Consider the following 27,447-nt stretch of genomic DNA (forward strand, 5'->3'; position numbering starts at 1 on the left):
CATGACCTTTGGCGTCTCTTGGGGACTTAAAATCATCTGGACTAACTACTCCATCAGCCCGGTAGTATCTAGCCTCCAATTATTTTTCTGAAAGGGATTACATCATTGTTAATATACCAATCAGGATTTAGTAAATGACATATATATGAGGATGTGTACGCTATGGCAAGGTTATGCGCAGTTATGTTTACTTGTTGCAAGTGAAATTGGAAGACTTTTGGCAAGTGCCTTTTCATTTTGCTGGAAGTGGACCAAATCCTCTGTCATTAAAACTTTTAGATTCTGGCCAAATCCCTGTGTCAAGTATCCCAACAACAATATCGCTTTCAATAACTGATCTTTCCACTTTTCTGCTCGAAAAGCCCATGAAGTTCCATGACCTTGTTGTGTGAAGCTGCTTCTTTTGACTTAGGAACACAGACACAACCCCTTCCTTTCCTGGAAAATAATTAAGTCCATGGTTACGAACAAAAATAATAATTTCTTAAAGAATTATCTCATAGTCAAACACCTCTCAGTTTTTGTGCCTCCTTCTTGGTCAACTTGGCTGCAAATCCATTGAAGCTCCTGCAGTAGCTGTAGAGCAAAGCATCTGATGCAGCGCTGTTGAATGCAAATCATAGATAAAGTTAGAAGTCTTTGGTAAATCAAAATTGGACAGAAGCTTACCATTCAAATGCTAGAATAATGAATGACAAACCTGGGAACAACATGTTGAAGCATGTTAGTGTGAAGCATTGAAGCCGAGAAGTCACCCTTTGGAAGGTCACCCATGTAAACAATGTAGACCTGGTTCAACAAAACAATTTGTAAATCAACCAAATCAGCTCAGATTTCATGACAGGGAACACAACTCTAGCCGTCCTTTTAATACAAAGTTGAAGTGCATCAAAAAAACTGAAAAAACAAGCCAATAGAAAAAATGTATTTGCCTGTCTATCATCAGAGGCTCCATGGCAGCCAACAAGCATACTACTAGTGAAACAAATAACCATAAGCCATGCCAAAGGAGAAGTCTGGACCGCCATTGTCGAGTTCTGTATCTAGATATTGCAATAACCCATAGCACTAAAAGGGGCTATATATAATTATTGATTTCATTGTACAATGAATAAGCTTCATGGCATTAATTTCTATGAGTAAAATAAATGTTAGTATATTTTCAAAATAAAAAATTATCTCTTCATATAAAAGTTGTAAAGGAAAAATTATATTTTTTCATTCAAAAAGTTGCGACTATTCAATAGTCATATCAATTAAAAAGTTATATTACATATTGTGTCATAGTGTGATTATTAAATTATATGTATTTTTTCATTTGACAAGTTATGTCTTTTGATATAATGATATTTGGAAAAACATCTCTAAATTCAAAGGTTATGAGATAATTGAAAAACATTACCATTAAAAAGTTTTGATATGAAAAGTTATCGTTTCCTATAATAATTAGAATGTTATATCTTATGTAATGAATATAGTTGTCATTTCATAACGTAATTGCTAAAATAATATTTTTATCCAAATCTTGTTACAGAGAATATAGAAGTGATAACTAGGTAGTAACTTTGATGAGAATTACTTTTCCACTTTTCTTGATCAACAAATAGATTCAGTACACAAATTTAGAATAATATTACTCTTTGCATTCTCTCTCATTTTATTTCTCCATGTCCATACATGAAACACAATTGCATGATTGCAGGTAAGATTCACTATTTTTTTTTTATTTTTTTGAGGAGTAAGATTCTTTAATTATTTAGATGAAATTGAAGGAGTGAATACAGCAAATGATTAAACAGATGGTTAAATTTATTTTCTTCCTTGGGATGTTGTTCATTCGATTAAGGAAGCATAAGCAACAATGGGGCTCCTCACTTGATGCAGGCCATCATCCCAGGTCAAAGAACCTGAAATCATGGAGTTTCCAACTCCAGCTCCAACAGTCACAACAAAGGATTGCTTTTGCCCAAGAGACTTGAAAGAAAGAACACTTGGTTGAACTTGGATTATAAGCCCTGGTGGAGCCTGGACGACTGCCTTGTAAGTTGACACAGCTGATCCAACATTTGTTACTGTCCTGTGAAAGACTCTGCTGATGGATTTTCCAGGAGTAGCAGATAAGGCAAAGGAAGGGTAGTTTAGATCCCACACTGTTCCATTTGTTTCTTCAGAACAATTGCTGTTATTCCCAGTTATAAGCTGTAGATATGTAGGGCTATATCCTTGTCCACACAAAAATTTAATGTAATCAATCTCCCCAGCATCGTAAATCAATCCAGGTTGAGCTGCTAATGCAGGATTTATGTGACCTGCCCCGAATGCAAACTCACCTTCGATGTTGTTCTCAGCACTCATTTGAAAAGCTGTAAAAGAATATGGAAATTCAATGGATTAGAATTGGAATGTAAGAATTCAAGAAATTATGAGAAAATTTCAAGATGCAAGTCTTGATCTTGCATAAGCACTAGTACCTGTTGTCATTAGAGCAGACTTAATGGCAGCAGGAGACCATGTTGGATGAAATGACTTGACATAAGCAGCCGCCCCGGTTGCATGTGGGCAGGACATGGATGTGCCAGAGATTATATTGTATGGAACTATTCTGTTATCATATTCACTTTCTGTCACATGGGCAGCTTCTGACCATGCAGCTAAAATGTCAACCCCAGGTGCTGTAAGATCAGGCTTTATCAACAAAGAAACGAAACAATTAGAACTGAGAAAGAGGATAAGGCAATTACAAACAGAAGATGGAGAAAATTTATTTCAATTTACCTTGAGAATGTCTGCTGTAATCGGATTAGGTCCTCTTGATGAAAATGAAACAACGTATGGGGCGAACTCATTACTTTCAACGTCAGACTTGAATACTGTTGCAGTTGGGTTTCTGTTCAAACATGACATTCATGAAACCAAATGAATGATGTTTAATCGAACTAATTAAAAGTTAATTTCGGTACAGATATTAGTAAATACTCTGTTGTGTTCACGTAGTTGAAAACAACTCTTCCATCATCCAAGTTCAAGTTGGAAAGAGGTAGAGGGTAACTGAAGACATAATCTTTGTTTCCTCCATACTGGTATATCGCACCAACAGCTCCTCCTTCGATTGGACCATCTCCATCACTGTAATAGTCACAGAAAACGATTTTTCCTTTCACTAAGGTTTCGTTCAATGTTCCTGGCAAGCAATACCTGCATTCGAAAACAAATATGTGGCATCAAGATATAAGTCAGGTATAACTCTATGATCCTGGCAAGCAATACGTGCATTCGAAAACAAATTTCTGCAGTCTTCATACCCTACCTAGAATCCTCAGAAGTAAAACCTCGTGAGGTATTTGGAGCAACTCCACCAAAGATGAAAGGGTACATTTTCTCCTTGAGATCAAATGTGTTGATTGAGGTTCCCTACAGGTACAAAATTATAGGTATAATAATCACATAAATACATTACTGGTCAATTTAAGAGTTGGAAAATGAGCAGCAGATATGGACCTGCTTACCTCATAAATCTCACCATTACCCAGCTTCACCTTAGTCACAAACTTTCTATCTATGGTACTGGCAGCCACTGAAAGAGACCAAGGTGAAAAGTTCACAATTGATGCAGGATAAGGACCACTATTGCCAGCAGAGTTGGATGTTAGGACCCCATTCTTCATCGAATGGAAAGCTCCAATAGCAATTGAATCATCAAAATAATCAGCTGGAAAGGAACTCCCTACTGAAAGAGAGATTATGTCAACACCATCGGCTATTGCATCATCGAATGCTGCGAGAATGTCTACATCATAGCAACCATCAGACCAACAAATCTTGTACACAGCAATGCGGGCAGATGGAACCGCTCCGCGAACGGTCCCTTTGGCAAGGCCATATAAGCTTGCCTTGCTAACTAAGCCACCCGCAGCTGTTGATGCAGTATGACTCCCATGACCTTCGGAGTCTCTTGGAGAAATAAAATCACCTGGACTAAAATCTCCATTAGCCCGGTAGTATTTAGCTCCAATTACTTTTCTGAAAAGAGATTACAACATTGTCAAGACCAATTACAGGGTTTAATAAGTGATTGTTCATGTATGTCAAGGTTATGTTGAATTCCATTTACTTGTTGCAAGTGAAATTGGAAGACTTTTCGCAGGTGCCCTTCCATTTTGCTGGTATTGGACCAAATCCTGTGTCATTAAAACTTTCAGATTCTGGCCAAATCCCAGTGTCAAGCATCCCAACAATGATATCGCTCTCAATAACTGATCTTTTCACTTTTTTTGAAAATCCCATGAAGTCCCATGACCTTGATGTGTGGAGCTCCTTCTTTTGACTAAGGAACACTGACACAACTCCTTCCTTTCCTGTCGATAACAAACAAAAATTAAACCAACAGTTACTAACAAAATGAAGGAGAAATGGAAGTTTTTTCAGGATTTTAACCAAAAAGATAACAATCTAAAACCTCTCAGTTTCTCAGCCTCCTCCTTGGTCAACTTGGCTGCAAATCCATTGAAGCTCCTATGATAGCTGTACAGCAAAACGTCTGATGCAGCAGTACTGTTGAATGCAAGTCATCGTAAATAAAGTTAGAAGTCTTGGTAAATATCCAAATTTTGCCTTAATTTGCCATTCAAACACTAGAGTAATTGTTGAATGACAAACCTAGGAACGACATCTTGAAGCATGCTGGTGTGAAGGCTTGCAACAGAGAAGTCACCCTTTGGGATATCACCCATGTAGACAATGTAGACCTGCTTCCAACAAGACAATAAACATATCAAAATCAATTCTACAATTCTAAATAAACCAAAACCACCCATGTTTCATGCATGGCAGAAAACACAATGCCGGCCCTTTAACAAAGAGTACGAAATCAAAAAGCAAGCCCAAGGAAAAAAAATTGTTTGCCTGTCTATCATCAGAGGCCCCATGGCAGCAGACAAGCAAGCCAAGAGTGAAACAGAAAAGCATAAGCCATGTCAAGGGAGAAGTCTGGACTGCCATTGTCGAGTTCTGTAGCTTGCTTTTGCAGATAGCCATTGCCCAGGGGAGGGGACTTTATATAAGTTTTGAGTGTATTGAATCAATTAATTCTGAAACAACTAAGCATTGTTAAGATCGCCAATGGAACAAAGGTGTTCATTGCCGGCTTTTACAAATTAATATGATCTTGCCAGTAGTACGTTAAAAGTGTTGATTACAAGAAAAAAATTGTCACTGTTCGATTCATCACATATATTTGGCATATTTGGACCGTCGTATGTCTTGGCTTAAGCAATTTAGCAAAGTAATAAATGAATATATACTCTCACACTGACTTCATAAAATACATATTTTCTAAAATTCATACTATATATCAATTTGATATCTTCAAAAATTTTATCAGAACACACACATTTTGTGAAACTAATTATTTTATGAACTCTCTAAAAATGAATCGATCTACAATTTATTTTTTTTTGCATAGTGGTATCGTTGTGAGGCGATTTCAATTTCTTTGCTTCATTTAGTGTTGATTGTGTTGTTACAGTTTTCTTATTCTGGTGTGTAATTATAAGTTTCAATAGGATCTTTTTTCTAAAATCAGATTATTGTATTGATCATTAATACTCAATAAAATTTTTATTTGAACAAGCAAATATATATATAATTGTCTAGAATTTGGAATATACTTTATACTCAATCAAAATTTAATTTTTATAAGAAATTAATCTATTTAATTTAATATTATTAAAAATCATAAATTGTATATATTATTAATATTATTTTTTATAGGAAATAGAGAAAAAAAATTGTTCTTCTTTAATTGCACCAAGTTTTTTTTTTTTGAACAATTAATTGCACCAAGTTATGCATTCAGCTGCTTACATTCAAAGCTAATAATTGGAACTATAATAAGCAATACAATCAAAATCTTATTATAGATTATAATTGAAAATTATAATAAAAATAAATTATTCCGAGGGACAATTGAGAAATATCATAAGCAAACCGTATGTTGTTGGTGTTAGGAGGTGGCTGAAACTTGTGACCATATTCTCTCTTCTTCTAGATGAACGGTTATCTGTGGTGCAGGCTTTTGGTCGTTATGGCTTATTTGGAATGATTCCATTTTTAATGGCATAAAGTGAGATGGCAATAAAATTATTTTTTATATTAAAATGAGATCAATGCTATAGGTAAAGACAATTGAAGGGGAGGAATGTGTAAAGGAGAATATAATGGGTGGTGGGTTAAGCCATGGAAAACGTGTACAGCCAGAATACAGTTTAATAGTTTGGGATGAAGCTCACATAATCACTGTTTTGAAGCTTTAGATAATGCTTTGTGACTATCAGCCGTGGATCTTCTCACAACAATGAAAAACCTTAGGGTGGGAAAGCAATTTTATTAGAAAGAGATTTCAAACAAAATTTTACCCGTTACTGAAAGTCGTACAAAAACAAATATTATTAATGTATCAATAAACCAATCACCTTTATGAAGCAAATGCAAGGTTTTTTGTTTGAAGACAAACATGAGATTGCAAAGAGAAAATCTTGATGAAGTATCAAGAAATGAAATACAAGCATTTACAGAATGGGTACTGAACATAGGTGACGGGAGTTTTGAAACAATAATGCATGAAAATGAAGACAATTTAACTTGGATTAAATTGCCAAATGATCTACTAATCCCATTTTTGCATAATCCTATAAAAGATATTGTTTTAGTAGTTTATGATGATTTTGAGAAATATTATGCAAACGCAACATATCTAAAATAAAGAGATGTTGTTATACCTTACAATGAGATAATCGATTTAATTAATGCGTATGCTCTTAACTTGGTACTGCGATGTACAAGAACATATTATAATAGTGATATAATTTCACAAGTAACAAGTCAAATATTATAACATGAATTAGTTTATCCAACGGAACTTTTGAATTCACTCAAGTTTCGTGTATGCTTGATCATGAACGTAATTTGAAAGTAAGTTCTATAATTATGTTATTAAGAACTATTAACCATAATTCAGGTTGATGTAATAGTACTAAAACAACTAGCTTATAACAAAATAGAAGGGAAAATCATTTCTTGTACTCATGCTAACAATAAATACTTTATTCCTCACATTGTTCATTAAAGATGACCTTTTATTTTTAATAGAAAACAATTCCGAGTTAGATTGTGTAATGATATATATACTTATAGATCTTACACTATTTCATGTATTAAAAATTCAATATCCCTTTCATTATTGTTACATATATTATAGTAATTTAGATACATCATATCTAACCAAGAATATATGTTATTAACTATATATTGATCAATTACATTATCTATGTTTATAAACTTTTCTTCGGTTTTTGCACGGATTTCGTCACTTATTAAAGTGATTTACGTACATAGAATCTATTTAATAATATATGTTATTAACTGTATTATTGAATTACATTAACTATGTTTATTATGAAATTCTGTCAAAAATTTTACGCACTGTCCATGTTTCTCGAATGTAAAATCTTCTTTATATTACTTGCATCGAAGCACATAAAATAGTAAAACCACTCCCAGTGCAATATACCGGCAGCACAATAATAATACTAATAATAATAATAATATATTATTATTATTATTAGATGTAGCAATATTTATAAGAATCCTAAAACCATTATAACTGTAATTTTGTTGTAAAGATAATTATATGTACGAATTGGATTAGGATAGATTAAGCTAGCTAGTTGAAGTCAACAAGAACTATGAACTAATTCTACTTCATGGACAACAAAAATAATAATAATTAATAATAAATTATATTCTTTTTATTCTTTTCCCTCCAAAAAATACTCTATATATATACTATTTTACAGAGAATTATAGATAAAGTAAACTATTATTCTATCTTTTATCTCGTACTTGTGAAAGAGTCCTAAGATGGAGCAAGATGAGCAAGATGAGGAAGGTGACCAGGGCTATCAGGACTTTGTGCGACCGTTTACTCCAACCGGTCAAGGTGACCAGGGCTTTATGCCGCCAGAGTTTACCTCAAACGGTCCAGGTGACCATGGTGACCAGGGCTTTGTGCTGCCAATGTTTAACCCAAACGGTCAAGGTGACCAGGGCGACCAGGCCTTTGTGCTACCAAGGAATACCCCAAACGGTCTTGTGATCACCAATGAGAAAGAATTCTTGGATACTTTACCTCCAGGATATCGTTTCAAGCCCCGGGATGAAGAGCTTCTTGTTCATTACTTGAGGAAGAAAGCACACAATAAGCCATTGCCGCCAAACATAATCAAGGAGGTTGAACTCTACAAGCATAGCCCTGAGGAACTTACAAGTAAGGTTTTCTTGATCTTCTTCTTTGTTTTCTTGGAATCAGACAAATGCATGAGTGTTTAGAGAAGGAAAAAACAAAGAATGAAATCGCTAGATATTTATCTTGTAATCCATCATCAAGATCCTGTGGAGTCTATTATCTTGCTTAGATGTAGGATTGCTCTTATTAACCTGTATCATAGACTTCAGAATGATGGATTTTTCGCTTTCGTCTTTTATTTTCTATAGCAACCCCATATATTTTTACTTCCTTCTGTTTGACAAGGAGATCAAAATAACAAGAAGTCGACAAAGCCAGTGACCGAATGGTATTTCTTCACACCAAGAGAGCGCAAATATTGCAATGGGTTAAGACCAAATCGAGCAGCTGGGGATGGATTCTGGAAGGCCACTGGAGCAGATACGTCTGTCAAATTCCAAGGAACCATTGTTGGATTCAAGAAAACATTAGTTTTCTATCGAGGGAAGCCACCTAAGGGCGAGAAGACAACCTGGATAATGCATGAATTCGTATTAAGCAATCCTCCAGAAAGAAAAAGGGGCAGCAAAGATGATATGCGGGTAACTTTGTTAAATTATGTTACAATTTAAATTTATAATCTCTACTTGTATTCAATGCATGAATTCGTATTAAGCAATCGTGGGTAATATTTTTTAAATCATGTTGGAATTTAAATTTATAATCTCTACATGTATTCAACTTTAGTTTTATTTTTCAGTTGTTCTAATTTTCACTTACCAGAAATAAATACGAAAATTCGACCTTTCAAATATACGAAAAAATATAGAAAATATTTGAGGGTATGTATATATTTCTATTGCTTGCGACTTTATTATTGCTTATTACTTAATAATATGTCTTCCTCTTTTTCAGCTTGATGATTGGGTATTGTGCAGACTTTATAAGAAGCATGGTAATAATACCAGAGTTGTAACTCCCCAGCAGGATACTGATCCTGATCCAAAACAGGAGGAAGAAACTGCAACTCAAGCAACTGATTGCACTGAAACCCTGGAGCAAGAATATGGGAATATTCCACCTCAATATATGCTGCCACAACAAACTTGTCCAATGCCTCCTTACGTTGCATATCCTGATTCAACATCTGTACTTCCAGGGTCGATTCCTCCTTACAATGCATATGCTGCTGATTCAACATCTGTACTTCCAAGGTCAATGCCTCCTTACAATGCATATGCTGCTGATTCAACATCTGGACTTCCAAGGTCAATGCCTCCTTACAATGCATATTCTGATTCAACATCTGGACTTCCAAGTTCAATGCCTCCTTACAATGCCTATCTTGATTCACCATCTGGACTTCCAAGGTTTCCTGAATCTTTAGATCCTATGCTGCAACATCAATCTGCAGTGTTCCCTCAGCAGGCTATGACTGTTTATGATAATTTTATACCAACAGCTGCACCGACATCATCAATACATCCTCATTTTGTGGGCCATCATCATCCTTTGAACAGGTATCAGCAGCAGCCATTTTCAGGTGTCCCAAACAATATTAAGTTCTCAGCTGATGATAAATACCTTCTGAATATTGACTTTGGCTTGCCAAATGCATAGAATTTTATGGTGTTGCCAATACTTTAGAATTTGAATTTCTTTTTATTTTCTTGATGGATATTGTTTGAACTTTGGGCAATGCAGTTATGCCCTTTTCTGACTTTTCATTCGAAGCAGTTTAGGTTATGACGTCTGATTATATGCTCAGACTTATTAGGACTTCAGGTTTAGAGCTGGGCTTCAGCTACCTGATGCTCATGTAATCTTTTTCTTTATCATTTCTTCTGTAAAGCTGCAATTTCACTTTCCCAAAAACGAAATGGTGACAGACTCATATGAGTTTACTGCATTGATGAGGGTAAATACAAAGTAAAGTTATTTATAAGATATTATGATATTCAAATAAATACAATGATGGGACTCCTCACTTTTTGTACGCCATCATCCCATTCCAAAGAAGCAGAAACTATAGATTTTTCTGTTGTTCCTTCAATTGTTAGTTCAAAAGATAGCTTTTGCCCGAGAGATGTGAATGACAGAACATTAGGATTAACTTGTATCTTAAGTGCTCCTGCTGGAGCGGTCAATGTTGCTGTATATGTAGACGATGGGGATCCCACATTTGTGACAGTCCTGTTGAAGGTGCGGCTAACTGGTTTCAAGGGTGAGGTAAAAAGTGCAAACGAAGGATAGTTTAGATCCCAAACTGTTCCACTGGTAGCTTCAGAACAAGTAGCATCATCCCTAGTGACTAGTTGTAGAAACCGAGTGCTATATCCTTGTCCGCATAAAAATTTTATGTAGTCAACTTCCTCAGAATCATATACTAGACCAGGATTGACGGCCTTGATAGGATTCAGATTGCCTGAGCCGTATGCAAATTCAGCATCCAAGTTAATACCGGAACTCATAGGGAAGGCTGCAAGGAAACATTCCAATCGGGAAAAGTAACTGCAGTCAGTGAGATTTTGTAGTTTAGGGAGACAGTAGTAGAATAGTAGTCATAGCTATTACCGGTGGTCATAAGGGCAGATTTGATAGCAGCAGGAGACCATGTGGGATGAAATGATTTAACGTAGGCAGCTGCTGCAGAAACATGGGGGCAAGCCATTGATGTTCCTGAGATTATGTTGAATGGCTCGAATCTGTTATCACCTTTAATTTCAGAAACTGGGGAAATTAAGGACCATGCAGCTAGAACGTGGACTCCTGGTGCAGATAAATCTGGCTGTAATTGTTAACAACAATTTAATGTAATAATCAGTCATATAGAAGGGTATATGTACATAAAGATCAATTTTTCATCAACATACCTTGAGTATGTCAGGTGTAATTGGATTCGGACCCCTTGATGAGAAAGAGACTACATAAGGAGCCAGAGAGTCATTAGCTTCATTACTCTTAAATATAGTTGCAGTAGGGGTACTGTAATTTGTTTCAAGAAGATATAGGTAAGTGTTAGAAAATCCTTTGTTACCTTTACAGTAGAAAGTTGTGTAAAAATGATTCTTGATTAATTATATAAAAAAGGAACAGAAAATTTCTTCTTGTGTTGCTACCTTGTCGAGTTTATATATGCAAAAATCTTGCTGCCATCAACCAGATCAAGGTAAGATGCAGGTAAAGGAAACGAGAGAGTATAGTCATTTGGAAGCTGGTCTCGCATCACTGTACCAACTGCACCAGCGGAAAAAGGTCCCCTTCCCTGGCTTAGTGCATCACAAAGAACAATCTTACCCTTTACCAAATTTTGATCCAGTGAATTCTGATAGCAATACCTGTACTTCAAGAATCAATTCCATAATCAGATATTATGAGTATGATCTTTCTCGTACTTGTATTTCGATTTAATGGTAACTCTTATATTAGTTTCAAGCTTCTTATCACTGGATTTTTAAGAAAAATTGGCTAGGTTTCTGATATTACCTGGATAAAGACCTTGTTGCATTAGAACTGGCTGCATCTCCACCATAAATCATAGGGTACATTTTATTCTGGAGATCAAAGGTATTTATCGATACCCCCTGGATACAAGCCAGATAAGCAAATATATATTCAAACGAAAAGGCATTATAGTTGCAATAATGGATCTAAATGCATTTTATTAACAAGGAAATCCAATTGTGATTACACATAGCTTAACTGTTTTACTTGACAGTCATACTTCTTTAAAGAGGATCTCTCTGGTTTCACTTCCTCATCTCCAAATTAAACTTAGTTAGCAATATTTATTTTTACCTAGGAGGATTGGATCAATATCAATGATATTACCTCATAAATCTCACTGTTGCCAAGCTGCACCTTTGTGAAAAACTTGCGGTCTATCATGCTAGCAGCCGCAGCAAGGGACCATGGTGAAAAATTTGAGATGGTTGAACGATCGGGACCATCATTACCTGCAGAGGTTACCGTCAATACACCATTTTTCATGGCATGAAAGGCTCCGATTGAAATAGAATCTTTGAAGTAGTCTTCAGGACTATGTCCTCCAACTGAAATAGAAATTATGTCAACCCCATCTGCAATTGCATCATCAAATGCTGCAAGAATATCAGCATCCTTACAACCATCTGACCAACAAATTTTGTAAGCAGCTATACGTGCAGATGGGACCCCTCCTCGAGCTGTTCCTGAGCCAAAACCAAGCAGGCTTGCCCTGTCAACTAACTTCCCAGCTGCTGTTGATGCAGTATGAGTCCCATGGCCGTCAGAGTCTCTCGGAGAATTGATGTCATTTGGGCCAAAGAATCCAACACTGCGGTAATATTGTCCACCTATGATCTTACTGCATTTAGATAGCAATATTTGTCAGACAATTCAAGCACTAATCAGACAGATGACTCTCCAAGACCATAAACAAATTTATATTCATGTTTTTAAGATGCATACTTGTTGCAAGTGAAATTGCCACCTGCAGTTTGGCAACTGCCTTTCCATTTCTTGGGAGGTGGACCAAGTCCTTGGTCATTAAAACTTTCAGATTCAGGCCAAATCCCGGTGTCTAAAACCCCAATGATAACATCACTTTCCAGAGCTGCTCTTTCAACTTGTTGGGAGAAGCCCATGAAGTCCCATGATCTTGTAGTATGGAGGTTTTTCTTTTCATTTGGAAACACAGATACTACACCATTCATCCCTAAAATGCCCAAAGATGGGTTAAACAGTTTCAAGAAGCGTAGATCATGGTGAAATTACGCTCACTTACCAGCCATTTTTCGTGCCTCTTCCTCCGTTAGCTCCACCGCAAATCCATTAAAACTCCTTTTGTAGCTGTAGAGCACTGACTTGTCAATAACATCACTGCATTCATTCCATTTGAATAGCCAAATCAATGCCTCGTCAATGCAAATGTGACAGCAACTAGTATTTCCTTATACCTGCTACAGACATCTTGTAGCATGCTGCTATGAAGCAAGGAAGTGGAAGTTCCACCACTAGGCCGGTCTCCCATGTACACAATATAGCTCTACAAGTTCAAAGGCACAAAAACAAAGTTGATCAAAAAAATGATAAATAAGTTAAAGAGCCACGATTGTTTTAGGCATGATCGGATATGATGAAACAGATGACTGAAAAATATGCAAATGGAAAACCCAATTAATCAATATACATAAATATTGCCTTTCTATTGGTATTGGATTGAGAATGAGATGCTGCCCTGCTAGTAAGCAGAGCCAAGAAAAGGCCATGGAGTAGAAGACAGGGAAGAAGATATTTTCCGCCTTTCATTATTGGAAGAATGGTCTCATATAGACTTTTCCAAGTACCAGGCTGGAAAGTGTGTTTTGTCCAAGTGTTAGCTATGCATATTTATAGATTCAATAAATAAGAATTTTCTTCTGTCTAGAATATTTTTTTTATGGATATGAATACCCCAAGTTTAACAACCACTTATATGGATTTTTATAGACATGCAATTATTAAATTGGAACCACCAAAATGATGTAAGCACTTGACCTTGATCTTGACGTTTGACAGTCTTGTCCAGAAAAAGGGTAATGCTTGAAGTGAGGACCTGGGAACCGTCCTAACTGGCTAATGTAGAAAAAAGTTAAACAAGCCACTTCAATACAATATTCCCATTTCCTAAACGACAAAGAGGGAGAAATATTCTTTATTTAAATTGTCCCAAAATTGAAGTTACATGTTTATTTGCGGTGTCATAGGCTCACAGCTACCTTTCCACATTTGTTTTTCTGCTATCACAACAAAACCAGGGAATTTGCAGTGTGAAAAGAAAAGAGTACAAATTGTCAAAGACCAGCTTTGAATTCAATGTGTCTTAGTATAAGAGAAATAGGATAAATTATTAAAAACTTTTGATAATTCATAACTATGATATTGAAAGAAATACGATGATGGGACTCTTGACTTTATGTACGCCATCATCCCATACCAAGGAAGCAGAAACTATAGATTTATCTGTCGTTCCTTCAATGGTTAGTGAAAATGATAGCTTTTGCCCGAGAGATTTGAATGACAGAACATTAGGATTAACTTGGATTTTAAGTGCTCCTGCTGGGGTAGTCACATTTGCTCTATATATAGACATTGGTGATCCGACATTTGTGATTGTCCTGTTGAAGACACGGCTAACAGTTGTAGAGGCTGAGGTAAAAAGAGCAAAGGAAGGATAGTTTAGATCCCAAACTGTTCCATTGGTAGCTTCAGAACAAGTAGTATTATCCCTAGTGACTAGCTGTAGAAACCGAGTCCCATATCCTTGTCCGCATAAAAATTTTATGTAGTCAACTTCCTCAGAATCATATACTAGACCAGGATTGACAGCCTTGATAGGATTCAGATGGCCTGATCCGTATGCGAATTCAGCATCCAAGTTAATGCCAGAACTCATAGGGAAAGCTGCAAGGAACATTCCAACCGGGAAAATTAATTACAGCCAGCAAGATTTAGTAGTTTAGGGAGGCAGTAATAGCCTGGTAGTCATAGCCATTACCAGTGGTCATAAGGGCAGATTTGATAGCAGCAGGAGACCATGTGGGATGAAATGACTTAACGTAGGCAGCTGCTGCAGAAACATGGGGGCAAGCCATTGATGTTCCTGAGATTATGTTGAATGGCACAAATCTGTTATCGCCTTTAGTTTGAGAAACAGGGGAAATTAAGGACCATGCAGCTAGAATGTGGACCCCTGGTGCAGATATATCTGGCTGTAATCATTAACAACAATTTAATGTAATAATCAGTCATATAGAAGGGTATATGTACATAAATATTAATTTTTCATCAACTTACCTTGAGTATGTCAGGTGTAATTGGATTCGGACCCCTTGATGAGAAAGAGACTACATAAGGAGCCAGTGAGTCATTAGCCTCCTTACTCTTAAATATAGTTGCAGTTGGGTTACTGTAATTTATGTAAAAAGTGTATAACTATCTGTTAGATGATCTTCATTTATGATAGAAAGGGGTATAAATTTATACTTAATGAAATTCACAAAATGACAAATCTTGTGTTCCTACCGTGTCGAGTTTACATATACAAAAATCTTACTGCCATCAACCAGATCAAGGTAAGATGCAGGCAAAGGAAACAAGCTAGCATAATCATTTGGAGCATTGTCTCGCAGCACACTACCAACTGCACCAGCGCGGAGTGGTTCTCTCCCGGAGACTAACCTATCACAAAGAACAATTTTTCCCTTCACCAAATTGTGGTCCAACGAGTTCTGAAGGCAATTCCTGTGATTTAAGAATCAATCCGATAATCAGATGTCATGTTTTATGTTTCTCATACTTATATTTGCCATTTAAACAAGAAATAATGTCTACTCAAATCTTTTTCTTTTCCCCCGCTTGTGTGAGCATGGACATCAGTGGTATTTCTGTTTACTGATGACTCTCATTTTTGTCCACATGCACACCATGAAAGAATGGAAGATGTTACTCATATTACCTGGATGAAGCCCATGTAAAGTTTCCAGTAGTGTTGGGTGCAGTTCCACCATGAATTATAGGGTACATTTCATTCTTGAGATCAAATGTATTTATTGATGCACCCTGGACAAATGCCAGATAAACAAATATTCAGAATCTAGCTTAACTGGTCACTTCGGTAGTCAGCTAGTCATACTTCTTTTTAAAAGGATCTATCTGCTGTTAATTCCTTCTTTCCAAACCCTCCAAAAAGTTTTGCTTTTATTTAATAGGATAGGGACAATTAATGGCATTACCTCATAAATCATATTGTTCCCAAGCTGGACCTTGGTGAAAAACTTTCTGTCTATGGTGCTAGCAGCCACAGAGAGGGACCATGGAGAAAAATTGGTGATGGTTGCACGGTCAGGACCCTGATTACCTGCAGAGTTTACTGTCAACACGCCGTTTCTCATGGCATGAAAAGCTCCAATAGCTATAGAATCGTTGAAATAGTCTCTAGGAATTGCTGTTCCTACTGAAAGAGATATAATGTCAACCCCATCTGCAATTGCATCATCAAAAGCTGCGAGAATGTCAGCATCATAACAACCATCAAACCAGCAAATCTTGTACACGGCAATACGTGCCGATGGAACCCCTCCACGAGCTGTTCCCGAGGCAAAGCCAAACAGGCTTGCCCTGTTAACCAACCCTCCGGCTGCTGTTGATGCAGTATGAGTCCCATGACCACTAGTATCTCGAGGAGAAACAATGTCATCTGGGCCAAATAACCCATTGCTCCGGTAATACTGTGCTCCAATGATTTTACTGCACTTGGATTCCGGACAGCAATATTTGTCAAACTTCAGACACTACTTTGACTGACTTTCCAAAGACTATAAAAACAAATATTTATGTGTGTAAGATGCATACTTGTTGCAAGTGAAATTGACACCTGCCGTTTGACAATTGCCTTTCCATTTGCTGGGAGGCGGACCAAATCCTTTGTCATTAAAACTTTCAGATTCAGGCCAGATTCCAGTGTCTAAAACTCCAATGATTACATCACTTTCCGAAGCTGATCTTTCCACTTGTTGGGAGAACCCCATGAAGTCCCATGACCTTGTTGTATGGAGGTCTCTCTTTTCATTCGGAAACACAGATACCACACCATTCATTCCTGAAAGTCAAAAGATGGTGTTAACTGATTTCAAGAAAACAAGATCATGGGTGAAACCATGCTCACTTACCAGCCATTTTACTTGCTTCTTCCTCCGTTAGCTGGACCACAAATCCATCAAAACTCCTCTTGTAGGTACAGAGCACTGACTTCATGTCAAACTCGCTGAATCCATTCAAATTTTTTGCAAAGTCAAGGCCTTGGTTCACAGTTCACCTCAACATATATACTTTTGACAATTTTTAGTCATATGCTTTCTATTCTTCCCTGTGCCCCCTCCGTCTCCCATTTCTTCTTCAACTTTACGTTGACAGAAAGTTAAAGTAATGGAACTTTATAGTATGATCTGATCATTTATATGAACTAAAGTTTCATAGTTTCTCTGCTATATTCTGCATATCTATTCATTTTTAGTCCCGCAGACAGTGAAAAAAAAAACTGTTTTTACTGAAAATGTATCAGCAATTACTTAAATCACCATTGATTCATTACCTGCCGAAGGCATCTTGTAGCATGCTATTGTGAAGCGAGGATGTGGCACTCCCACCGCTAGGTTTTTTTCCCATGTACACAATATAACTCTGCAAGTTCACACAAGGTACAAGAGATTGAAGTTTATCAGCAATGAATCAATTTGTTCTGGAAAATGATAAATAAGTTAAAGAAATCCCATTCTTGCTTTACGTCAATGATCATGAAAACCATGCAAGGATGATTAAAAATGAACGTAAAACATTGCCTTTCTATTGGGTTGAGATGCTGCCCTGATAGTAATCAGAGCCAATAGAAGGCCATGGAGGAGAAGGCAGGGAAGAAGAGATCTTTTGCCTTCCATTGGTAGAATGATCAACAGAAAACTTTTCTATGTTGGACACTGTTTTTTTGAAGTATTAGTTATGGATTTTTATAGTAAACGAGGATATGGTTTTTAGACTAATTCCTACAAGCTTTTTTTATTAATTAATATTTTGATAATGATTTCTTCACGAAATACATTTCCGGCTGATTATTTTATGGTTCAATCAAATCTAATACATTTTATATCTTTAATGACTACCTAAAAATGATTAAAGTGAGGTGCAGCAATCCATAGAGACATCATGATAATAAAATAATATGAATAAATAAAACCAAGTAAACTATAAAAAACAATTTTATATTTATAGATGACTTTTGTCTAATTGCAGTGTCACGCCAAGCATTACAAGACAAGAGATTTTGGACAGTTTATGATCGCAAACGTTGCATATCTGATCAAATTAATCTTTTGGAGAGAGAAGTAATGCTGTAACAGTAAAACTGTGCTACAGCCTTCTCTACAACTGAAAATTAAAATTGGGAATACAATAAAGTTTCATGCAATAATCACCTGATGATAATAAAAAGTCAATTGAAGAATTGCTCAAATGTCAAGTTTTCTTGAGTGAGGGAATTGTATCAACATTTACCTAACCTAATCTGCCATTTGGCTTTGAACGATTAAAACTTGGACATAATCATCAGTCTTCTCCCAAATTTGTATATTCTAGAAGAAATAATCATCAGTCTTCTTCGAAATGTATATATTCTAGAAGTGGAAAGTGAGGTTTTGCCCATTGATTACATATGTTCTTGGGATGTAAAATGACTTGGATTAGTAATCAGTCAATTCTCTAGATCGATTAGGTAATGAAAATTCAAAACAGGAAGAAGAACAATGACATCCCATCTGCCCAAAATTAATAGTCAATTCCATCAAAAAAGCATGCTGCTGGAAGTCATAGTTTTGGCAGGCATTACCTCAAGCTTAGTCATGAATGTTGTCTGAGTATATTTGTCTGGTTTTAGCCTGAACAAAAAAACAAGCAAAAGACATGACCCAATCATAATTCTATGTTTCCACTCTATCCCCGGTCATCCTCCAACCGGTTATGACAACACAATCCTTCTTTGTCTGTAAGTTTCTGCATCAGGTGCACCAGTTAACCAAAAGGATATGATCCTTAGTTCCCTTGGCAAATGAATTACAACCCCAACAAATAATCTTGCATTGACCAAAGTCCAGAATACTTAACTACCCTTGCTAGCGCCCCTCTTTGTTCTTCAGCACAACCAATTTGATCAACATGTTTCAACCTGATCTGTCAGAAGTGATCTTGTCTATGATAACTGTCAAGAATCTTTGTTGGATCTTTTCTTATTTTTTATCTGTATTAAATTGTGGGTTAATGCTTCCATCAAACCTGTTTGATATATATATCTCTTTGTTGTAATGATTCGTTGACTTAGCCAACAGTATCCAGACCCCATTAATCATGAAATTTTTAACCGTCCCAAGGGCCAAGAAAATGTAATTCCATCTTTCCCTATAAATAAATTTAATAAAACAAAACAAAAATTATTTAAAAGTGGCTGAGTTTAGCTGGTTAGATCCCACTGAAAGACCGTTTTAAGCGCCTTTTCATCCGTTATTCTGTTTTTTCTCTTGGCTATGGAAAGCATGCTTCCTTTCTCTTCTCTCCTCTCCTTTCCCTTCTCCTTGTCCTGAGCCTTTCTCTCTCTCAATGCAAGAACTTTCAGCAAAACCAACACCAGGTTTCTGAATTTCACTGATCACCCCTTTCTGTCAATCATCAATATTAATCAATCATCATTTTATGGTTAGTCTATTGTTTTCAAACCTTGTTTGTTTCTGAAGAAAAGTTTTGGACAGAAACGGGAAGAAGAAGAAGAGGAAAAAGAAAAGAAAAGAAACTGATGCATTGCTTTTCTCTTCATTTTCATTGGAGATATATAACAATGTTAAACTTAAGCCAAGCTTGGATTGTTTGATATAATGAAATTTAATTCACTGTTTTTCCTTTTTCTTTTTTTTTTGGGATTGAGCAGGTTTTTGGATATCATAAGAGATTGTGTAAATGGCATATAAAGTGGATCATGAATATGATTATCTATTCAAGATTGTATTGATTGGAGATTCGGGTGTGGGAAAATCCAACATTCTTTCGAGATTTACGAGAAACGAGTTTTGCTTGGAGTCCAAGTCAACTATTGGTGTTGAATTTGCAACAAGGACTCTTCAGGTTGGCTTTTATATATACATCTGATTTAATTATCGTTTTCATATATGTCTTATTTTCTGATAATGTTCCTAATGCTGGTCATTGTTGTATCATTTTCATTGTGTGATTTTGATATTTTTCATTAATTTAGTCACTAAATCTGTGGATTAAAAGGCTAAACAATGTTGACGAAATCTGAATTCCAAGGAAAAAAAACTCTTTGTAGTTTTCCAAGAAGCAAGCCTTTCTTCTCAGGCAAGAAAAAACTATATGCATTAGGGCAACTAGCCATTGATGATTTAATTGATGACAATAGCAAGGCATTCTTCTTACTGCATCTTAAGTAAGTACAATGAGATATGTTGTCATTTGAGTATAGAAGTGTGGAATTACTACCAGCATCTGATGTCATTTTAAGATTTTGAGTCCTGTTTCCATTCAAGTTCATTTGGAATCATCCCAAAAATAATGAGACATGGGGAAGAACAAATTTAGTCTAGGGAAGAGCAGTCAGGGATTGAGAAGATATTACATGCTAGACTTTGATCTAGTATTTTGATTAGCATATTTCTACCTCAGCTTAGGAGCTGTTTCTTGCATTTCAGGTAGAAGGGAAGACAGTTAAGGCACAGATATGGGACACAGCCGGTCAAGAGAGGTACCGTGCCATCACCAGTGCTTACTATAGGGGTGCAGTCGGAGCGCTTTTGGTTTATGACATAACTAAGAGGCAAACCTTTGACAATGTCCAGAGGTGGCTGCGTGAACTGAGAGACCATGCAGATTCAAACATTGTCATTATGATGGCTGGAAACAAGTCTGATCTGAATCATCTTAGAGCAGTCTCATCAGAAGATGCAGAAAGCTTGGCTGAGAAGGAAAGTCTCTCGTTCCTCGAGACTTCAGCACTGGAATCTTTCAATATTGAGAAAGCATTCCAGACAGTTTTATTGGATATTTACCACATAATCAGCAAAAAGGCATTGGCAGCACAGGAAGCAGCTTCCACCACTGGCCTTCCTCAAGGCACTACCATTAATGTGTCCAATCTGTCAGGAAATGAAAACAAGAGATCAGCTTGCTGTTCTACCTAGAAGGTAAAATTTTTTCTGTACGAGAGGTAACAGAAATGTTGCATTGCCAGCCAAATTTTGTGTCCCCTTGGGACAGACATGAAAACCACATGTTTTTAAGATATATTCATCTCAGGGCAATGTAGAAACAGGTTTTTGCTTCATAAGTACAATAGATTAAGATGAAAAATGAGGATTTTAGCAGTCTCAGGTTCTGATATGGAATCCGCAGAGGGTTTCATGGGAAATTACCTAGTATATTTTTTAAATATAGGCAAGGAAGAGGAAGAAGAAGTGTTGTAAGGTGTAGCACTTGGTTCTGTTTCATTTTTTCTTTTTCCCTTTCCTGGCCTTGCTTTTGTTGATTCTTTGAACTTGAAATAAATTTTTTTTTTAATTATTTATGTTGTAACCTCTTTTCCTTCAATTAGTTTTAAGTACATGATCATGTGGCATGAATGTATTGTTGTTTGAAAATAGCAGACTTTAAACAAATCCCAATTCTTGCCTAATTAACTGTCATTAGACAGTTCAAAAGATTATATTACTTGAATAACAAATAAGGATTTCATTTCGATATAAGTACATTTTCTTGTATAATTCCTAGCAAGAGCAACTAATTTTCAGAGCTATAAAGAGAGGGAAACATTTTGAAGATGATGATGGGATGTCGGATGGAAGTTCCTGATGTCTGGGGATATCTTGGCCTGCTGCCATGGATTGAACACGGGATGTTCTCTGAAGAGTGTTTAACTGGCTTACCTGCTACAGTAGTTGTAATATTCTGTCACCATTAAAATTTGACTTCTGCTATCATATTTTTGGCTTTTGCTCTTCTTTCCCTTCTTTGTTTACTAAGGATTGAAATTGAGATGGTTTAACAATAAGGCTTCATTTCTCCAGATATTTAATAAACATTCAATTCCTCAGTTGAGGGTTTCTTTAGCTGAGACACAACCCAATCTGTAGTCACAATATCAGACCCTTTTCTTCAAGCTACAAAAGGAAAAGTAAATGAGATATGGGGTCTTATTCACAAATTTAATCTCTGCCTTTCCTTTTGTTTTGTTTATCCTTTCTGCGTCCAACAAATTTCATAGTACTAGATTTTAGCTGAAATTAGTTTCAGGTACTTGGCACAGAAGAAAAGTTGAAAATACCTGGTTCGTGGAGTTTTTTCTAAGTTGAAGATTCTTTATTCAAAGCAAGGGCATATTACATGACTGTCTGTTCAAGAGAGCCTCACATTTTGATGTCAAAAAAGGGAAAGGCTCAAGCAATTTGGAGTCAAAGAGGGTGAACACTGGACAGAACAACTCACAACCAAACTTTACCATTGCTAGAGAATTTATTCCACTGTCACCAACCATTCTTCTTTGGTCCTTTATTATTATCTTAGGCATCCACAAGAGAAAAGATCTTCTAATGTTTTCTTTTTTTACTAATGTCAATCTGCAGAACCCGACAGGATCCAGGGAAAATAGATAGGGCAATCTCCCAACTTTTGTTCTTGCAGATCACTTTGAATATATGCGAATGACAAAGGATGAAAGATTGTTTAATCAAAGAGAATGGCATATGAATTTCTTTAGTTGAATATTATAAAGAGAATTATCAAGGATCGCCACTTACAACATTTAATTACACAGCCATGGCTTGGGGACAGATTCTGCTTTTCTATCCCTGAACCCCTTTGTTTATTTTTGTTATCTTCTTCATGCATTCCATGAGGAATCCAATTAACAAAAGTTGAATTCTCCAGAGGTATGCTCTTAGGGGGGAAAAAGGAAGCTTCGCATGAAACCTGGCTACTAAGTAAGACTTGCATTTGCTCTATGGGGTAGGTAACCAGGTTTCATTAAACGGTAGTTCAAAGAGATAGGCTGAGAATCTAAGGAAATTATTGAGACGACTAGGAAAATCTGATTATTCTGGTCTACAGAATCTAGCATTAGAGATTTGATTGACTCTTTGGTTCATAGTATTCTTAGAGATTAAAGTTGAACAAGATTACCATAAATCTGGCCCTTGAGCACTAAGAGTGGATGAAACCAACCTTTATTAAAGAATAAATTTTCAAAGAATCAGTTTGGAGACAGATCATTGGGCCAAGCTTTTTAGATAAACCAGCAAACAGTCTTTCAGTTTTATAATCTTAAAGAGTGGTGGAATCTTTCTGCATTTCACTGTCAAAAGAAATACACAGTTAAAGGAAAAAGGCAGTCAAAAGTTTTAACTAGCTTAAATAAGTATATATTTTTAAACTCTTCAGTAAGATCAAGGCCTTGAAGAATTTTTCCTTGGAAAAGCATTTGAGACCTATAGGCTAGTAAAGCATATAAAACCATACATATACTCAATTACATACTGATACCATACCCTTTTTCTTTTACCAGAAACTGCAAATCACTATCATCCAATATCAAACTGGGTGCTGTGCTGTTTTAACAGATTTGTCCTGAAAGAGGATCAATCTAAGAATCTTATTTCCTATTTGAATGCTATCATCTCTCCATAGCATATAGACAAAAAGGCAGCTATCTGCCTTGGACAGGAAAATGATTGAGTGCCAAACTAGAAAACCTGTTACCATCCTCAAAATTTTCAGGCTTTCATCCTCCTTATACATGATAAATCTAACATGGGTAAATCCCAAATGCTTGATTTGCCACTAATTCAAGAATGCATGTTGACAGATACTAACCATATCTGCACATTGTGAAGCTTTGTTTGTAACTGAATGGCCAAGTATTCTTTGAATATTTGGAGTTTAATTAATGAAAAAGGGAAAAGAATATGGAACTAAATAAGCACACGGATTCTCTTTCCATATGCATGTAACAGTGACATCTGAGTTTAATATCTAAAAAAAGTTAAGGAATAAACCAGATAAGCCAAATAATAATTTTTGCTTTAAAATCTAACATAATGGAAAACCCTTTACTTTTTAGTATAAAAGGGAGTACCAAGCATACCCTCAACTTACCATAAAAACTCTTTCTTAATTAGTAAACTTGAAATGGAGCAAGAAGCAAAGAGAAAGGATGGTAAAGATGAAGGACGAGATGGAGAGAAATGGGTTCATGATTCATCTGTTAATCATAAGGGAAAAGTTCCTCTAAGAGCTTCAACTGGTGTATGGAAAGCCTCTCTCTTTATCATTAGTAAGTATATCTATATTAAGCTTGCAATAGTTTCTACCAGCACAATATAACAAAACCTTGCTCTTTGGCATATTCACTGTTTTCTTACAATTATTTGGTGATTGTCAATCACCAACATGCTGTATCTCTGGTTCAGAAAAAGATTTCAGAGTCATATATAAAATGGAGACCATAATAGGTTTCATGTCACAGTAATAATGTATAGTAACATAATGTCTAGGGACATTAATGTGCATGGATGAGGTCAGGAAAGCCTAATGTCTGCCTTTATCTTTACCAGCACTGTTTAATTATCGTTATCAACAATCAGCTCACATGTGACATTAACTTCATTGAAGAAAAAAAAAAGCCAAATAACCATTTGGCTCAAACAGTTTTGTGAATTTTTCTTCTTTGCAAGCGTATGTTTGTGTGTTAGTGTCTGTCGCCAGGGGTAAGCATTTTGCCTCCATCAAGGTTGCCAAACCTTGTTGATATTTGACAGCTCTTTGCTTGAAATGAAATAAAGGAAGCTAAAAGACATTAGACTTACTATTTCACGGTTGGTTCTGCCATAAATCTAGTGAACAAACTTGATCAAAAGAAGGAAATGATAACAGATAGAACGTTGAATTTTGGCCTCCAGAGTGCCTCCATGATTATGTGCAGACTGTAGATCAATCAGTCCTTACAACTGAGCTTATATCAGATATTTGCCAAGTAATAGTCTTCCACACACCTATGCATTGATGATAATAATTAAGTTTATTATAAGTTATTGATTGATAATAGGAAAAGTATTTAAGGGGAGCTAGTTCATTAGCCCTAATAACCGCCTGCTTTAATCTTTGGCTAATTCTAATCCAATGGGTAAGAGTAATGGAAAGGGGTGGTCCTCCCCCTTCATTGGACACTGCCTTCCCCATAATGGTGATCCAAGTCTTTAGTTTCTAGTAAGTTATAACTTTTTTTTTCTTGCCTTAATTTTCAAAGGAAGGATTATCCTAAAGTAGTGGACAGATCAGAATCCGTTTAGACATGAATCAGCAATCTTGACTATGATTTGTAACTAATTACTTGAGGCTAATATTATGTGCAATGAGATCTGTCAACTTTTGGCAATCAAGGAAGGAAATTCAGAAAACTTTATTAACTCCCTGTCAACTTTTGGCGCAGCAATTGAGTTTAGTGAAAGGCTAAGCTACTTTGGAATAGCAACAAATCTCATTTCATACCTAACCAATGTGCTTCATCAAGACCTGGAAACAGCTGCAAAGAATGTTAACTACTGGGCAGGAGTCACAACAATAATGCCTCTAGCTGGAGGGTTCTTAGCAGATGCTTACTTTGGCCGGTTCACAATGGTTCTGCTTTCATCCCTCATTTATCTCTTGGTAATTGCACAAAATCAGAATAAACACCGCCTTGATTTTAAAATTGAAATGGCTTTTAAGACAAATGAGATAAATCCCATGCCAATTAAACTAATGTACTCAGCCTTACATATGTTCTTTTTTAATGTGGAAAGCAGGGTCTGAGCCTCTTGACGATGTCTGAGTTTATCCCAATTATAAAGCCATGCAATGCACGCGTGTGTCATAAACCAAGGAAAATTCATGAAGTGCTTTTCTTTCTTGCACTGTACTTTATCTCCCTTGGGACTGGAGGACACAAGCCTTGCCTTGAAAGCTTTGGAGCAGATCAGTTTGATGATGATCACTTGGAAGAAAGGAAGAAGAAGATGTCTTACTTCAACTGGTGGAACTTTGCACTTTGTTGTGGACTTTTGCTTGGTGTGATAGTCATAGTTTATGTTCAAGACAAAGTCAGCTGGGGGGTTGCAGATCTTATCCTCACTATAGTTATGGCTGTCACAATCTTAACCTTTTACATGGGGAAGGTTTATTATCGATACCGGTTACCAGTAGGCAGTCCTTTAACTCCTTTACTGCAAGTTTTGGTTGCAGCCATAAGGAAGAGAAAATTACCTTATCCTTCCAATCCTTCTTTACTATATGAAGTACCAAGATTGAAATTGTCCCAAGGAAGGCTTCTATGTCATACAAGTAGGCTTAGGTAATTTAAGGAAGTTCAAAACAATTACTTTTCATTGGAATGTCCAATCTGGCTTAGGTAAAATAGATTCTAATCAATTTAATCTGATCAGCAGGTTTCTAGACAAAGCTGCAATAGTTGAAGACAGGGAAAACGCTTCAACTGAGAAGACTCACAATCCTTGGAGACTAGCAACAGTGACAAAAGTTGAGGAAATGAAGCTTGTTTTAAGCATGATTCCCATTTGGCTTACTTCTTTAATATTTGGAGTAGGTGTGGCACAAGCTTCAACTTTCTTTGTCAAACAAGCTGCAACCATGGACAGAAGGATCACCCACAATTTCGACATTCCAGCAGCATCTATTTATTCTCTCACTGCTGTTGGAATGATGGTTTCAGTCACCATCTATGAGAAGATTCTTGTTCCATTTCTAAGGAAGGTTACCAGCAATGAAAGAGGCATAAATATCCTTCAAAGGATCGGCATTGGCATGATATTTTCCACACTGTCCATGGTTGCTGCAGCATGTGTTGAAATGAGAAGGCTGAAAGCTGTTGAGAAAGAGATTATGCAAGGTGGGAAGCAAGTGGCACTGTCTATGAGTGTGTTTTGGCTTGCTCCTCAGTACTTAATCAATGGCCTGGGAGATGGTTTTGCTTTGGTTGGCCTACAGGAGTACTTCTATGATCAAGCTCCTGATTCAATGAGAAGCTTAGGAATAGCCTTTTATCTCAGCGTGATTGGAGTTGGAAGCTTCCTAAGCAGCTTCCTAATCATAATTGTGGATCATATCACAAGGAAAGGAGGCAAAAGTTGGATTGGGAAGGATTTGAACATGAGTCGTTTGGATAATTTCTATTGGATGCTAGCAGCCCTAAATTTACTGAATTTCTGTGCTTATATATTCTTGGCAAGGAGTTATACTTACAAAAATGTAGAAAGAGGGATTCTTGTGCCTGACTGCCCTAAGAGTGATGAGGCAGACCTAATTGTGTAAATCTTTTCTGATTTAAATAACATAAGATTTATATTTTATATGTGAAAAATGACAAGGCATGTCAATTAGATATGATTGATAAGAGTTACTAACATGACACGTCATTTCCTCTAACTCTTGTTATGACCACAAACATGGCATGCCACATTACAAAAAATCTCACACTATTCCCTTCTGTTCTGTCAGTAGGTCACCTGAAATTTCATGTATATAGTTTGTACAATTCTCGTCAATAA

The 27,447-nt window shown here is 36.3% G+C and overlaps 6 protein-coding genes and 1 pseudogene across 9 annotated transcripts; 3 read left to right on the forward strand and 4 right to left on the reverse strand.

Moving 5' to 3' along the window:
* The window catches only part of LOC110425461 (cucumisin-like), a 2,714-nt pseudogene extending 1,686 nt beyond the window's left edge, over positions 1 to 1,028 (reverse strand).
* An 805-nt stretch (positions 1,029 to 1,833) lies between these two features.
* LOC110425277 (cucumisin-like) lies at positions 1,834 to 4,745 on the reverse strand. The gene is made up of 9 exons (XM_021440146.2): positions 4,657 to 4,745; positions 4,457 to 4,551; positions 4,112 to 4,355; positions 3,507 to 4,020; positions 3,308 to 3,411; positions 2,977 to 3,195; positions 2,776 to 2,887; positions 2,472 to 2,685; positions 1,834 to 2,363 (listed from the first exon to the last, which is right to left on the reverse strand). The coding sequence occupies exons 1-9, from the start codon at positions 4,728 to 4,730 to the stop codon at positions 1,834 to 1,836; spliced, it is 2,106 nt and encodes a 701-aa protein (XP_021295821.2). The 5' UTR covers positions 4,731 to 4,745.
* Positions 4,746 to 7,917: 3,172 nt separating this feature from the next.
* LOC110425462 (uncharacterized) lies at positions 7,918 to 9,901 on the forward strand. The gene is made up of 4 exons (XM_089785101.1): positions 7,918 to 7,945; positions 8,168 to 8,328; positions 8,605 to 8,883; positions 9,197 to 9,901. The coding sequence occupies exons 1-4, from the start codon at positions 7,918 to 7,920 to the stop codon at positions 9,899 to 9,901; spliced, it is 1,173 nt and encodes a 390-aa protein (XP_089641227.1).
* Positions 9,902 to 10,161: 260 nt separating this feature from the next.
* On the reverse strand, positions 10,162 to 13,622 carry LOC110425015 (cucumisin-like). Its single transcript, XM_021439768.1, has 10 exons — positions 13,463 to 13,622; positions 13,219 to 13,307; positions 13,047 to 13,141; positions 12,731 to 12,977; positions 12,113 to 12,626; positions 11,768 to 11,865; positions 11,401 to 11,619; positions 11,155 to 11,266; positions 10,856 to 11,069; positions 10,162 to 10,760 (listed from the first exon to the last, which is right to left on the reverse strand). The coding sequence occupies exons 1-10, from the start codon at positions 13,568 to 13,570 to the stop codon at positions 10,240 to 10,242; spliced, it is 2,217 nt and encodes a 738-aa protein (XP_021295443.1). The 5' UTR covers positions 13,571 to 13,622; the 3' UTR covers positions 10,162 to 10,239.
* A 432-nt stretch (positions 13,623 to 14,054) lies between these two features.
* LOC110424927 (cucumisin-like) lies at positions 14,055 to 17,457 on the reverse strand. Its single transcript, XM_021439636.2, has 9 exons — positions 17,394 to 17,457; positions 16,972 to 17,066; positions 16,655 to 16,901; positions 16,036 to 16,549; positions 15,759 to 15,862; positions 15,326 to 15,544; positions 15,098 to 15,209; positions 14,799 to 15,012; positions 14,055 to 14,704 (listed from the first exon to the last, which is right to left on the reverse strand). Exons 1-9 carry the CDS (start codon positions 17,414 to 17,416, stop codon positions 14,175 to 14,177), a joined length of 2,058 nt encoding a protein of 685 aa, XP_021295311.2. The 5' UTR covers positions 17,417 to 17,457; the 3' UTR covers positions 14,055 to 14,174.
* A 1,915-nt stretch (positions 17,458 to 19,372) lies between these two features.
* On the forward strand, positions 19,373 to 21,779 carry LOC110424929 (ras-related protein Rab2BV-like). 3 transcript variants are annotated; one of them, XM_021439641.2, is made up of 4 exons: positions 19,419 to 19,540; positions 19,770 to 19,963; positions 20,548 to 21,039; positions 21,643 to 21,779. In XM_021439641.2, the coding sequence occupies exons 2-3, from the start codon at positions 19,799 to 19,801 to the stop codon at positions 21,034 to 21,036; spliced, it is 654 nt and encodes a 217-aa protein (XP_021295316.1). In that variant the 5' UTR covers positions 19,419 to 19,540; positions 19,770 to 19,798; the 3' UTR covers positions 21,037 to 21,039; positions 21,643 to 21,779. The 3 variants fall into 3 exon arrangements, with proteins under 3 accessions (XP_021295317.1, XP_021295316.1, XP_021295314.1); XM_021439642.1 differs by lacking the exon at positions 21,643 to 21,779 and having other exon boundaries at positions 19,373 to 19,475; positions 20,548 to 21,288; XM_021439639.2 differs by lacking the exon at positions 21,643 to 21,779 and having other exon boundaries at positions 20,548 to 21,288.
* A 2,246-nt stretch (positions 21,780 to 24,025) lies between these two features.
* Positions 24,026 to 27,230, forward strand: LOC110424928 (protein NRT1/ PTR FAMILY 5.6-like). Of its 2 annotated transcripts, none has more exons than XM_021439637.1 (4): positions 24,026 to 24,179; positions 25,335 to 25,552; positions 25,690 to 26,234; positions 26,329 to 27,230. In XM_021439637.1, exons 1-4 carry the CDS (start codon positions 24,035 to 24,037, stop codon positions 27,209 to 27,211), a joined length of 1,791 nt encoding a protein of 596 aa, XP_021295312.1. In that variant the 5' UTR covers positions 24,026 to 24,034; the 3' UTR covers positions 27,212 to 27,230. The 2 variants fall into 2 exon arrangements, with proteins under 2 accessions (XP_021295312.1, XP_021295313.1); XM_021439638.1 differs by having other exon boundaries at positions 25,335 to 25,522.
* Positions 27,231 to 27,447: the final 217 nt, after the last annotated feature.

Source organism: Theobroma umbraticum, unplaced genomic scaffold, assembly GCF_002168275.2.
Source record: "Theobroma umbraticum cultivar Fairchild unplaced genomic scaffold, ASM216827v3 scaffold_81.0, whole genome shotgun sequence".
In the NCBI taxonomy this organism is placed as follows: Eukaryota; Viridiplantae; Streptophyta; class Magnoliopsida; order Malvales; family Malvaceae; genus Theobroma; species Theobroma umbraticum.